This window comes from Myripristis murdjan, chromosome 21 (assembly GCF_902150065.1).
Source record: "Myripristis murdjan chromosome 21, fMyrMur1.1, whole genome shotgun sequence".
In the NCBI taxonomy this organism is placed as follows: domain Eukaryota; kingdom Metazoa; phylum Chordata; class Actinopteri; order Holocentriformes; family Holocentridae; genus Myripristis; species Myripristis murdjan.
In genome coordinates, this window is record NC_044000.1 from 25,978,985 (window position 1) to 25,991,196 (window position 12,212).

The window sequence follows — 12,212 nt, forward strand, 5'->3', positions numbered from 1 at the left end:
ACTCTACATGAAGCTGAGAATGAAAATTAAAATTGCACAATTATCATAATAATTGTGCAGCTCTCCACTACAGCAGGTGCTGGATTACACTAGGAAAAAAAACTGTCTCTGTTTTAAACATTACATCCTTCAGCACTACATCCATGGCAGTGACATGTTACACACACGGATGGAAACAATGCAAATTTTTCAATAAGGCTTTTCCAATGTTTGAGGTAGGAAGTGCATTCACCATGTAAATGTTTGATAGAGGAAAAAAAAACAGCTTACTTTCCACATTCAGCCTTGCGCTTGCAGACAGTTTTCCCAGTTTGAACGAGTAAACAGACTCGTCCTGTGTGTTGCAGTTCTTGACCTTCAGGGTGTGGACCATGCCATCGGTGATGATCTCGTATTTGTCGCTGTTCTCTAGTTCCACTCCATTCTTGATCCACTGGGATCCCTTGACATTGGCGTGGGTCAGCTCCAGGGTGAACACCGCCTCCTGCGTCTCCGTCACCGTCTGGTTCCTCAGGGTCTTCTTGATCTTCACCGCTACAAGACAAAATCCCTTGTTTGATTCATTGTCATTCCTGCACATCATTCATTATTCAGTTTATCTAAAATATAAAGGATCATTGATGCAAAGTTGCTGTATTAGCCCTTAAAAAGTACAGATGTTTGATTTTGTGAGAAGGCGTAGCTTTTTAATGATGGTGAGATTGTGGAAGGAAACTCCATTTCTCCATTGTTGAAGTCCTAACAACATTATTTAATCATTTGCACAGATGCACTGAAATTAGCATTTTTTAAAATAATAAAGCAGCGGGATATTATTTTTGTGAAATTCCAGAAGCATGAATACAGTATTTGTATTTTGCAAAGCAAAAATTAAAAATGTCTTCCTGTGTGCAGTGAAAAGATGGTACATACCCTCCACCCTGAGGTTGGCCGTGGTCTTGGAGTTGGCGACCTGATAGGTATACTCTCCAACGTCTTGAGGTCTGGTGATGAGGATGATGAGGCGTCTGATGGCTCCCTTCACCTCGCTCACCACGTTCTCACTAAAGTCCACAGGTTTGCCTTCCTTCAGCCACTTGCCCTCAGCGTTGGCATTGGCGACTTCACACTCCAGCTCAGCTGTCTGGGACTCCGCGACTGTCACATCCTGCAGGGGCCTGGTGATGGCCCCACCTAGTGGCAGCACAAAGAAACAGATCAGTCAGGCCAGAAACAAGCCCAGACCACTAGAACAAGGATTTAGCCTTAATTTTAGGTATTCCACTAGTTGATGCACCTTAGCTGCATGACATGTCCGAAAGTGGACGTTATATTAGAAATGGGTAGATCATCAGTGACGGACGTAACTTCGGAAGTCTGTTTTCACTCATCAATTTAAAATTGCCATTACATCAGTAAGCATATAACTGTAGGTGGACTGAGTGATTGTAAGATATTAAACCTGAAACATTTTGGTCTCAGGACAAAGAACAAAGCTTTTCTGCCACCAAAAGACTGTAATTCAACAAGAAATTAAAAGAAACTTCTTGGTAATGTCGAGAAATTCCAGATAATTTTGAGCAGAATTTGAAGAGATCCTTTTGGCAAAACAAAGGATTTTGGGGTATGTTAACGGGAAGAGTTTTGGCACATCCAAAACTTCTTTTATCCCTTCTTTTCTTGAGGTTTCAAAGAAGCAGTATCATGCAGTCTATTGTCTAATGTTCAAATACATACACACCACAAAATGCTTTAAACATTTCTGAGCATACCAGAGACTGTGAGGTTAGCACTGGATGTCTTTTCGCCAGCGTGGAAGGTGTACTCGCCCTCCTCGTCCTTCATGGCATCAACAACAGTCAGAGTGTGAATCTTCCCCTTCGACTCCATCTTGTATTTGGGACTGGCTTTGAGCTGCTGGCTCTTGAAGGTCCAGATGGGATCGATACCGGAGTGAGAAACCTCAACCTGAAACATGACGTTCTGGGACTCGGAGCAAATCTTGTCCTCCATGTGCTTAACGATTGATACCTCTGTAAAAGCAACAACAGGGTTTTTAGAGAAATAACAGACAAAACAAGAAATCTTAATTTATTTCAAGTAACAACTCCAAGTTGTTTTGTGATTGGCTGCAAAATCCAAAATTCAGTTTTTGATTTTAAACACATGTAGGAACCAATGGAAAAAGGTTTTGCATTATACCAAAAGCGTAAATATTGTATTATAACATTATAGAATCATTTGATTAATTGAATTAAAATTGTAACTATAGGTTCACAAGATCTACATACTGTCCTACGGGCAGGTTTCAGCCCCAATTTGTCAAATCCAGCCTTTTTGGGCAGAGCCCTATGGGTCTGAGGTTAGACAACTTAGGGCATCCAAATATGATGCTCAGACCATGTAGTTTAGTCCGGAGGGCATTTTTTCAAACATGTTGCTCAGTCTTGATATAAGCCCTCACACAACCATAACCCTAACCATAACCATGCAGGTGTGACTTGCCCATGCAGCTCTACTTGATGCGTCAGGAGTGTGACCATGTTGCATTCACAAATTCCCACATTTTCTCTTTTGCAAGAACTCAAAAAAGGATGAATGATGATGATGATGTTTTTCTTTATTAAGAAAAGTCAGATAGAATCTTACTCTCAACAGACAAGCTACAGCTGGTGTCAACCTTGCCGACCACCAGTTTGTAGCGTCCTTCATCGGAGGCGAAGGTCCTGGCAAAGACTAGGCGCTGCTTGGCTCCCTTTGCCACCATCTGGATTCTGTCACTTGGCATCAGCAGCTTGTCGTTGTGGTACCATTTCACCGAGCTGACATCCTGAGCCGAGATCTTGGCCTCCAGAACAGCCTTGGTGCCCTCAATGGAGGATACATCCTTTAGTGGCACCACAATATCGATGGCTGTGAGGAAAGACAGAACAAATACGACATTAGATAACAGATAATGTCCGGTTTCAAAATATTCTAGCACTACTAATCGGAGATGCTTGCCTTGTTTTTCTGTTTTAAGTTAAGAGACAAATTCTGACAGTGAAGGTGAGTACACGCTCTGTCCACTATGTAAGAAAATGTTGTGTTGGTTGTCTTGAGGACTTGTACCGAATATACTGATACTAGCTAGAATTTCTATGTAACTGACATAACATTGTACATTTATAGTGATGTATATGTGCTGTTACGTTTTCTACAAGGCCGCTATAACTTAAACCATCCTTTTATTCTCTAAGTAATCTTGTCTGATGGGTCAAAAAAGTTCTCATACTTTGAACAGTGAGTTTGCCAGATGTGGAGATGTCCTGGGCGGGAACGACAAAGGAGTAGGAAGCAGCGTCCTCTCTGCTGACATTCTCCACCAGCAGTTTGTGAACCTGTTTATCGATAACAATGTGCACACGGTCCGAAGCGGAGATGGCCTGGCCGTTCTTCATCCACGTTCCTTCAACATTCTCCTGGGAGAACCTGACCTCCAGCTGGGCGATGTCTCCCTCACAGACGGTCAGGTCGGTCAAGGGCTGCATCAGGGTCACGGGGCGCACTGTAGGAACAATGACATTGTTCATCACCATCACTGCTGCTGTGCACTGCTCTTTCATTCCATCATAGACACTACCACTGACTTTGGAACAACATAGGGCAAATTTTGAGACATGTAATAACAGATTAAAAATCATTCTTACATCGATTGGTGAGCTCAATTACAATTGCTTACATTTCATTTTAAGGGAGGCACTGGTCCTGAGATCTCCACATACAAAGGTATATTTTCCCTGGTCCTCTTTCTTGACATCCTTGACTGTCAGAATGTGTCTTCCACGGCGAGAGGACATGACATATTTACTGCTAGGAGAGAGCTCCTTCTCTCCAAAGTACCAGGTGCCCTCAGCGTCCTCTCGAGACAACTCAACCTCAAACTCGCCAGAGTAGGTTTCAGGCACCTCGATATTCTCCATGTGCTTGATGAGATCCAGGGCAGCACCTGGACACAGAACAATGTTGGGAACCACCATCCCACACCATTATCAACCAATCAAATCAAATTACATCTTACTGGCTCAAGACAAAAGTAAACAAGCAAAAAAAAAAAAAAAAAAACGATGTAAAGATCACCTTCTACATGGAGCCTTGCACTAGTCCTGATGTTCTCATCATCTGTGACCACACAGCTGTATTCTGCATCATCCTTCATATCAATGACCAGCACAGACAGGAAGTGAACCTTCCTGTCAGAGTGCATCCTGTATTTGTCTCCAGAGAAGATCTCGACATTGTTCTTCAGCCATTTGACCTTAACAAAAGGCTCGTTGGTCTCACACTCAAAAGTCACCATAGTGTCCTTCTCATTAGCAGTGACATCGTCCAGGTTTTGGGTGAAGGTAACCTCTGCCTTGGCTGCAATGAGGAAGTAAGAAGTGAGACAAATCATTTGGCACAAAGACATTTTGCTTGTTAGAATGTGTGACTTTATTTTCATAATTATGATGTTAAAGATACAAATGAATGAACAGGAAGCACAATGGTATTAAGTGACAATACCTTGCACCAACAGGAAGGCATGGCTTGAGGCCTCTCCAGCGACATTCATGGCTTTGACCATGATGCTGGCAGAATCCTCTGCTGTGACATCTCTAATCACCAATTCACAAACATGATCCTCAGGCCAGTACCAGTAAATACGATCAGACTTGTCCAACTGAATGCCGTTCTTGAACCACTGGCACTCAGGTTCTGGTCTGCCAACCACTCTGACTCTGAAACGAACTTCATCCATTGGAGCAACGGTCTTGCTTGCAATACGTTCCAGGATCTTGGGAGCCTCCATGCTGGGGGAGAGCTGGACCCTCTCTGGCTTGATTGTGGGGATAGTCACTTTGCCCTGTTCCTCCATCTTCTTCCTCTCAGCCTCCTCTTTCTCCTTCAAGTGATGAAGCAGATCCTCTTTTGTCTTCTTCAGCAAGTCCTCGTAAGAGTCGTCCCTCTTGCGAGATTTGAACTCCACAGCAGAAATGGACTCGTAGAACCCTTCCTCTGTCCTACGCTTAAATTTGCTCCTCAGTTCCTCTGACTCTTCAGAGGTTTTCTCATGAACAATTCTCTGGACCTTCTTCAGCTTAACAACTTCCCTGTCCTGTGTGGCCTCAGCGGGTTGGTCAACTTTTACGACATCAAATCCAACTCTGCCAGCCTCTTGTGAGATCTCTGCAGTCTTTGTTTCTGGAGCACGACGAAGAACGGACCTGAAGTCTTCCCTCTGTTGGATCTCCAGCTTCACAGTGTGCTCGGCTGTGCCCAGGTTGTTGTCTGCAACAACCCTGACCTCTCCTGAATCGTAGGACTTGATGTCAACAATCTCCAAGTAATAAATACCATCATAACGAAGTCTGTATCTCTTGCTCTTGCGAATAAGTTGTCCGTTGAGGTACCAGTTAACCTTGGGTGTTGGATAACCGGTCACTCTGCAACGGAATCGAGCAACGTCACCTTCCAGCACTCTGACTGGTTCGGGAACAAGGACAATCTCAGGTTTCATCTTCTCAGTCTCCTCCTCAGCACTGACTCCGTAAGGTCCTCCCTCATGAGCCATGCGCTCCATCTCATCGATTCTGTGTACACCCTTCCTGCCCTCAGGAAGCTGTGTTTCCTCGACCAGGCCTTTCTCATCCTTGACAATCAGGGTGGCTGACGTCTGGTCCACTCCAAACTTATTAGTGGCTCTGCAGGTGATGACACCGCTGTCTCTAGCATAAGCAACTTCATAGTCGAGACTGCAGTAGCCGAATTCATTGACCATACGCAGCCTGTTAGCAGCTGCCAGGGGTTTGCCATCATGTAGCCACTCAACCACCATATTTGGGTCACCAATAGGGGTCAGTCTGCACTCAAAATGAGCTGGACCAAAACGCTTCATTCTGACAGAGGTCAGCTTCTTCTTGAACTGTGGTTTCTGTTGCTTCTCCTTATCATAAAGGTCTCCCTCCTCCCACTGCTCCTGACCGTAACGGAGATGAAGGGGCTCCAACTCTGGAGCTGCAATCTCCTTGGCCTTGTAGGTTCCTTTGGTAATAATGAGCTTCCTCTCTGCTTGAGGTACAGTGGAGTCAACCTCAATATTGACTCTGCAGCGAGTGGTATCTCGTCCAGCCTTGTTGATGGCTGTAGCAGTGTACCAAGCACTGTCAGAACCTGAAGGAGAAGGGATCTGGAATTTGGCTTCTCCTTTAGTGCCCTCAATCCTGAAATAGACATTTGGAGATTCAGTTATCAGGAAATCTTTTCACTTATTATACCCACTGAACAGTTCTTTGAAAATTCAATGCCAATTATAATAAAGTTATTAAAATATATAGCCAAAATAAAATACATACTTGATATGTGGGTGCTTATGTGGAGTGATAATGTCACTGTTTTTCAGCCAGACAATGTCAGGTAAAGGGTTTCCAATGGCCTTGACAGCCAACTCAACCAGAGTGCCCTGCTTCACACTGATGTTCCTCAGCTTCTCAATGAACTGTGGTCGCACCAGGCTTTCTCGGGCTGTAGATAACAAATGCATTACTGGTCAAGCGAGGGTAACGCGTGCCATGTGGCAGTTTTGTTTGCAATGATAAGCTAGGCTAGTATGATACATTTGTGACAGTCTTACCATCAACAGTGAGAGTTATAGAGACAGAGGACTTCCCAGCTCTGTTCTGAGCAACAACTGTCCACTCTCCAGAGTCTTGTGGCATGGCTGGGACAATGATCAGAGACTGAATCCCATCCTCCTTAACCACTATCTTGTGTGTGTAGTCATTGACCACTTGTTGTCCTGAGGAGACATTGACAAAGCTTTAATGGGGTGGTAGACAGATATGATAAAAAAAATAATGCACTCAGTTTGTTGTAGATTGTGTGCCTTACCGTTGTGGAACCAGTATGTGTCAGGCATCGGTCTGCCAACAACCTTCAGGTCAAACCTAGCAGTCTGCCCCTCAGAACATTTGCATGAGGAAGGCTTCATGACAAACACAGGCTTGTAGAGTCTCTCCAGCTGAGCCTCATCTGTCTCATCAAGCCTGCGAGCAGGAGAGATTCCGGGCGAGCGGCTGGAGGAACGGCCGGGTGAGCGGCTCAGAGAACGAGGAGATGTGGACCTGAAAAATTATCAGAGTCATGAGCGCCAGGGTTCTATTCTGGGTTTTACAAGCCAAGAACATCAAATATAAAGAAAATACTGTCAGTCCCACCCTGTGGTCATAAGTTTTTTGTTGGTTGGCTGCGTAAAAAAGTCCTAAGCATCTGGTGTAGTTAAAATTCTTTTATTCAGCTAGAGGCCAATGCATTTTGACACAACAGTTTTCTTCAGGGCCAGGGTTCTGACTCCACATCAGTGTGGCTTGGACTTTTTTTAGAGTGCCATGCAAAAAGGACTTAGCTGCACACAATGGGAGGGACAGTCTTAGTTCATAGCACCATAGACAATAACTTTGCTAAACTCATAAACAACCATTCACAATGATTAATGATTCCTCAGTCCTCTGATTACACATAATGGTACCTGATTCTCTGCATCGCTGGCTGAGGTGTGTATGTCTCGGGTCGTCCTGCTCCTGAAGGCTCCACGTAGAGCTTCCCAGAGCTGACAGAGTTTCCCTTCATGTTGCAGGCGAAGGCTGTGTAAACTCCCTCGTCCTCTGGCAGCACCACAGGCAGACGCAGGCTGGCTCTACCATCCTGAAGAACCTCCATCTGGTAGCGGCCACCGTGTCTGATGCGGGTGCCATCTTTGTACCATGCAATCTGTTGAGCGACAACAACAAGTCTGGTGAAATCCTGACACATTTATTCCTCTGAGCGTCACCATCAGAATACACAGGTGTTTTCTCCTTTACCTTTGGCAGTGGGGTTCCAGACATCTTACAGTGGAAAGTGACGCCCATTCCCTCCATGATCCTGTAGTTTTTGACTGGAGTATCGAAGGCTGGCTGCACGACCTCGTGCTCTGCTGCAGTCACCATCAATTCTCCATCCTCTGTCACTATCTCTCTGTAGGTAATCCTCATGATACGGAGCTCAATCTCCTGGATGATCCTCTCTTCAAAGGCTGAGATGTGGAACTCCTGAATAAAAAAATGTTTTGTTTGACATTAAAGTGGAATCAACTTTTACATGTAGCTGCAAACAAAAGAAGGGTATTTTGCTCAAAAGTACCGTTGCGGAAAAATAACTCATGGGGGTTGTCACCCTCCTCTGTTCCAGCTCGTACTGACTCACGACCACAGTGGGCTCCTGCACCACCGTCGTTGTCACTTCAGTTTTATATGTCATGTCATGCTGCTTCATGTACGCTTCATATTCCTCTGCAAACACAAACAGAAATACTCTGAGACACAGGTCCAGAAACAGCATTTCATAGCATTTTCAAAACATGCAAGGTTCCTCATTCAGAGATGAATATGACTGGAATGTTGCCAAAAAAAAAAAAAAAAAGACTTCTCCTTCATGAAAAAAGTCAAACATAGCATTTCCATTCAGATGAAAATCAAAGAAGACTGGATTGAGAGATAGCTGCCTGAAGGTACCTTCTTCCAGCAGACTGGTGGAAGCTGAGGCTTCTCCTTGTGGGTTCTTGGCAAAGATGGAGTATTCTCCAGCATCATCAGCGAAGGTCATGGAGATCTCCAACCTGCATTCTCCAGTCTCCTTCTTGTAGGCAACTTTATATCTGATGGACAATAAAACACTCGGTCCAGTATTTCACTTTGTGCTGAAATCCTAAGGTGGTGTTGACATGAGACTGAAAGGTTTAAAGCCTCACCCACAACAACATAACCCACGCCATTTCAAACGGCTCTGTGACTGTGTTAGATGCCCAGTACCCCGTGTGAATGCTGCCTAATGGAAAAGAGAATGATTGAAACTGCACCTGTATCCAGTAGTGAGGGGCACGCCACTCTTCTTCCAGATGATGTGAGGTTTGGGGCTTCCTCCGATCTGGCAGTCAAAGACGACACTTCCTCCCTCCACCAGCTTCTGGACGCTGGGCTTCCTGATGAAGAAGGGGGCAGCGGCCTCTCCAGGTGGTTACCTCTGCCACAATCTGCTCCTTTGTCTCTACAGCAACACTAAAGTGACATTTCAAAGCAACAGTTAGGGCAAATGCTATGGCCATGACAAATTAGACGGTTAAATATTTAATACATATGTACAGTAATCATGTTTGTTTAGGACTGATCTGTAATAAGTATAATTACAAAAGGTGACACCACAGTTTAATCTTCCAGACTTGGCAACTCACGTTTTCTGTGCAATTCCAACTTCGGTTATTGTCGTAGTTTCTTCTCTGCTCTCAATTTCTTCTGATACTAAAACGGATAATCAGGGATATTTAAAAAAAAAACTGCAGTATTCTCTGATAACGCCTCCGCCAGTTCATCCTAAAGGAACTTGCTGTTATATTATTATAATAAATGTTCAAGTAAGCTGTACAACCAAACTTGTCTGTCACATCAACCTGATCTAATCTAGAAAGTACATCACATTAGGCTTTTTTTCTTGTAATTTTTTTTTTTTCAAATGTTAGCTTCCAGGACCCAAATACCATCAGAAAAATCTTTGACTGGATCATTTTGGTTATTTGTTTTCAAAACTTGCGTTTTTAAGAAGACTCTTTAATATTAATTTCACATCAAGAGATATTATTCCAAGTTCCCTATTTTTACGCAGAGTAGAACCTGTTTTTTTTTTTTTTTTTTTTTTTGGGGGGGGGGGGGGGGGGGGGGGGGGGTGAAATACAGGTGGCATTTGCTTTGTTTGGCCTACATCAGTAGGGTGAGCAGGCCATTTTTTTTGTCATGCGGTTACCTTTGACGAGCAGGAAGCAGGATGTGCTGACAGTTCCCGCCTCGCTGGTGGCGGTGCAGGTGAAGCGGCCGCTGTCTTCAGCAAAGGCCTCGCGGATCACCAGGCGGGCGAATCCGTTCTCGTAGCTGATCTGGAAGTCGATGGAGCTCTCGATCTTGTAGTCCTCTCTGAACCACATAATGACGGGGGTCGGGTGGCCGCTGATCTGGCACTCCAGCGTCACAGACTCGCCCTCCGTCACGTTCGTGTTCTTCAAGCCCTGCAGGAAATAAAACCACAGCAGGCTTTCAGACAGATGGAGAGACCAAAGCAGTTTTCATTGTTGCTTCATTATGAAGGAGACACAACTAACAAAATCAAGTATTGTGTTGAGACTGCATAACACAACTACATCTATTTACTAAGATAATCACATGTACATCATAAATGTACACATATTTGCATTCATTTGAAGAGACAGAATGAAATATCAAAATAAAATAAATAAGAGCAAGAATTCAGTCACCTGAGTTCTTGCTCCTCTTAAACTACAAAATTATAATTAGATCTTATATAGTTACTATTAACCCTCTCTTTTTGTATTTCCATCTTCCTTTCTTATTCCCTATGCTTTCCCTCCTCCTCTTCCCCTGTAGAGATCAATGCAGGAGGCACAGGAATGAATATAATGTGGCTTAACCAAATGTTAAGGTATTGATCAAAACCACGAATTGACCTGTATGGACAAGTTGACTACTGTAGACCAAACTGGCTGTCACATGAAGAAATTTTCCTCAAAAATTTGTGACTTCACAATCTCAGAAGTTTCTTTCTTGTAAATTTACTGCTTAAAATTTATGACTTTAATCTTGTTTTTTTTTTCTCAGAATATTACCTCCTCCCCCCTGCTCCACAATTTTTAAATAAAAGGCAGAAAAACAATTTGACCAAAGTCAACAGAAGTTAAAAGTAAAAACAATGCAACAAGGGTAAATAAGAGCTAATAATAAGGATCATAATTAGTGTGAAAGTGCAAGTACTCACAGCAATGAGGGTTGGAGGGACGACGGGCTCCTGAGCCGGCGTTGGCACCGTGGCCGCCTCCTGAGGAAAAACCAAAAGCTCAAATAACTTCACTCTGAGATATGAATAAGGTTTTTTTCTCTCAGGGTGGCGAACTGTAAGGATGGAGGGATGGCAGCCAGTTAGCACAGATAAAACCTGCAGAGACAAACCACCACCACAGAAGAAGAGGGAGACAGAGAGGTGAAGATGAAGATGAAGACAGGAAGAAGACAGGAGAAGAGGAGGGGAAATGAGCCAGATGGCTGCTTCTTCATGAGGCGGGTGAGCGCTGGAGTGAAAGTAGATGTCTGATTGGCTGTGGCGTTACAGTGAAGAGGAGGTTTTAACCAATGGGCACGCAGGTGACAGTCCACACAGGGTTAAACGGGAAGTGAAGGAGAAAACTACAGCGAGAAGGTTCGCAGTACCAACCTGAGGCTCCCAGTCCTCAAACTCCTCCTCACTCACTGCGTATGCGCCCCCTGCCTGTAACTGACTGTCATAGCACGTCTGAAACCTGGGGTCTCTAAAGGGAGGAGGGAGGGGCTCGGGCGTCACTCTTGTCTCCATAACTTTACGAGAGGGACTGGGAGACTTGACCGGCTTGATGATCTTTCTAGCGGCAGAGGGAGAGGATAACTCTTTGTGCAGCGTGGCGATGGCAGAGCCCGCCCGGGTCACCTGACCAACCCAAGGAGAACAGCGTTACCACCAAGCTACAGCGACTCTAAAGCAAAACTCTGTTGTGGTGTTGGGTCAACGAGTTCCCTGGGTGTGATAGGTGTCCACATGGCGGTAAAACAGCTCGCAGAATAACACTTTTAGCACAGAAACCTGTGTAATTACAGTTAACAGTGAAAGTATCCTGTTACTGTGCAGCTGTTTCCTGCAGACGCTATCTGCCGGATCTACTTTCCAACTCAAATTGGAAAATAACAAGAAAGTTTAACTTCCTCAAAACAATGAATACCAGGACTTGATGTTGTTTACACAGGGATCATCCTCATTGTTGGTGTTGGTTTATGCTCTATATTACAATAATAATATAGCCAGGGGAGCTCAGAAGGCCACCATGTGGACCAACATCACACCCAGAGAACCACATAGCACAACACTCCACAACAAACAGACAGTTTCGCTTTAACAATCAGTGACTGGGGATTATTGAGGAAAATAAACAGTGGGAAGTGAATGTCATGAGAAATAGGAATTAATTTGAAAATACTGAGGAATATTCCAGAATAAGAAAATACACGTGAAAACAATTTGCAAACAAGAAAACGTGATGTAGTTTGCTAGGGGGATGAGTGACACTGTGACGAGGAGTTCAGAGTGGA

At 44.2% G+C, this 12,212-nt stretch overlaps 1 protein-coding gene across 1 annotated transcript in view; it reads right to left on the reverse strand.

The window, feature by feature from the left end:
• Window positions 1–12,212, reverse strand: part of LOC115380245 (titin-like) — a 228,925-nt gene that overhangs the window by 206,348 nt on the left and 10,365 nt on the right. The window contains 21 exon segments of the mRNA XM_030081336.1: window positions 271–534; window positions 913–1,173; window positions 1,752–2,012; window positions 2,629–2,892; window positions 3,254–3,526; window positions 3,701–3,967; window positions 4,099–4,380; window positions 4,525–6,221; window positions 6,354–6,522; window positions 6,632–6,796; window positions 6,889–7,121; window positions 7,526–7,767; window positions 7,860–8,087; window positions 8,179–8,327; window positions 8,550–8,692; window positions 8,894–9,046; window positions 9,048–9,092; window positions 9,266–9,332; window positions 9,832–10,090; window positions 10,855–10,914; window positions 11,308–11,556. Of these exon segments, the coding sequence (XP_029937196.1) occupies window positions 271–534; window positions 913–1,173; window positions 1,752–2,012; window positions 2,629–2,892; window positions 3,254–3,526; window positions 3,701–3,967; window positions 4,099–4,380; window positions 4,525–6,221; window positions 6,354–6,522; window positions 6,632–6,796; window positions 6,889–7,121; window positions 7,526–7,767; window positions 7,860–8,087; window positions 8,179–8,327; window positions 8,550–8,692; window positions 8,894–9,046; window positions 9,048–9,092; window positions 9,266–9,332; window positions 9,832–10,090; window positions 10,855–10,914; window positions 11,308–11,556 (5,731 nt within the window).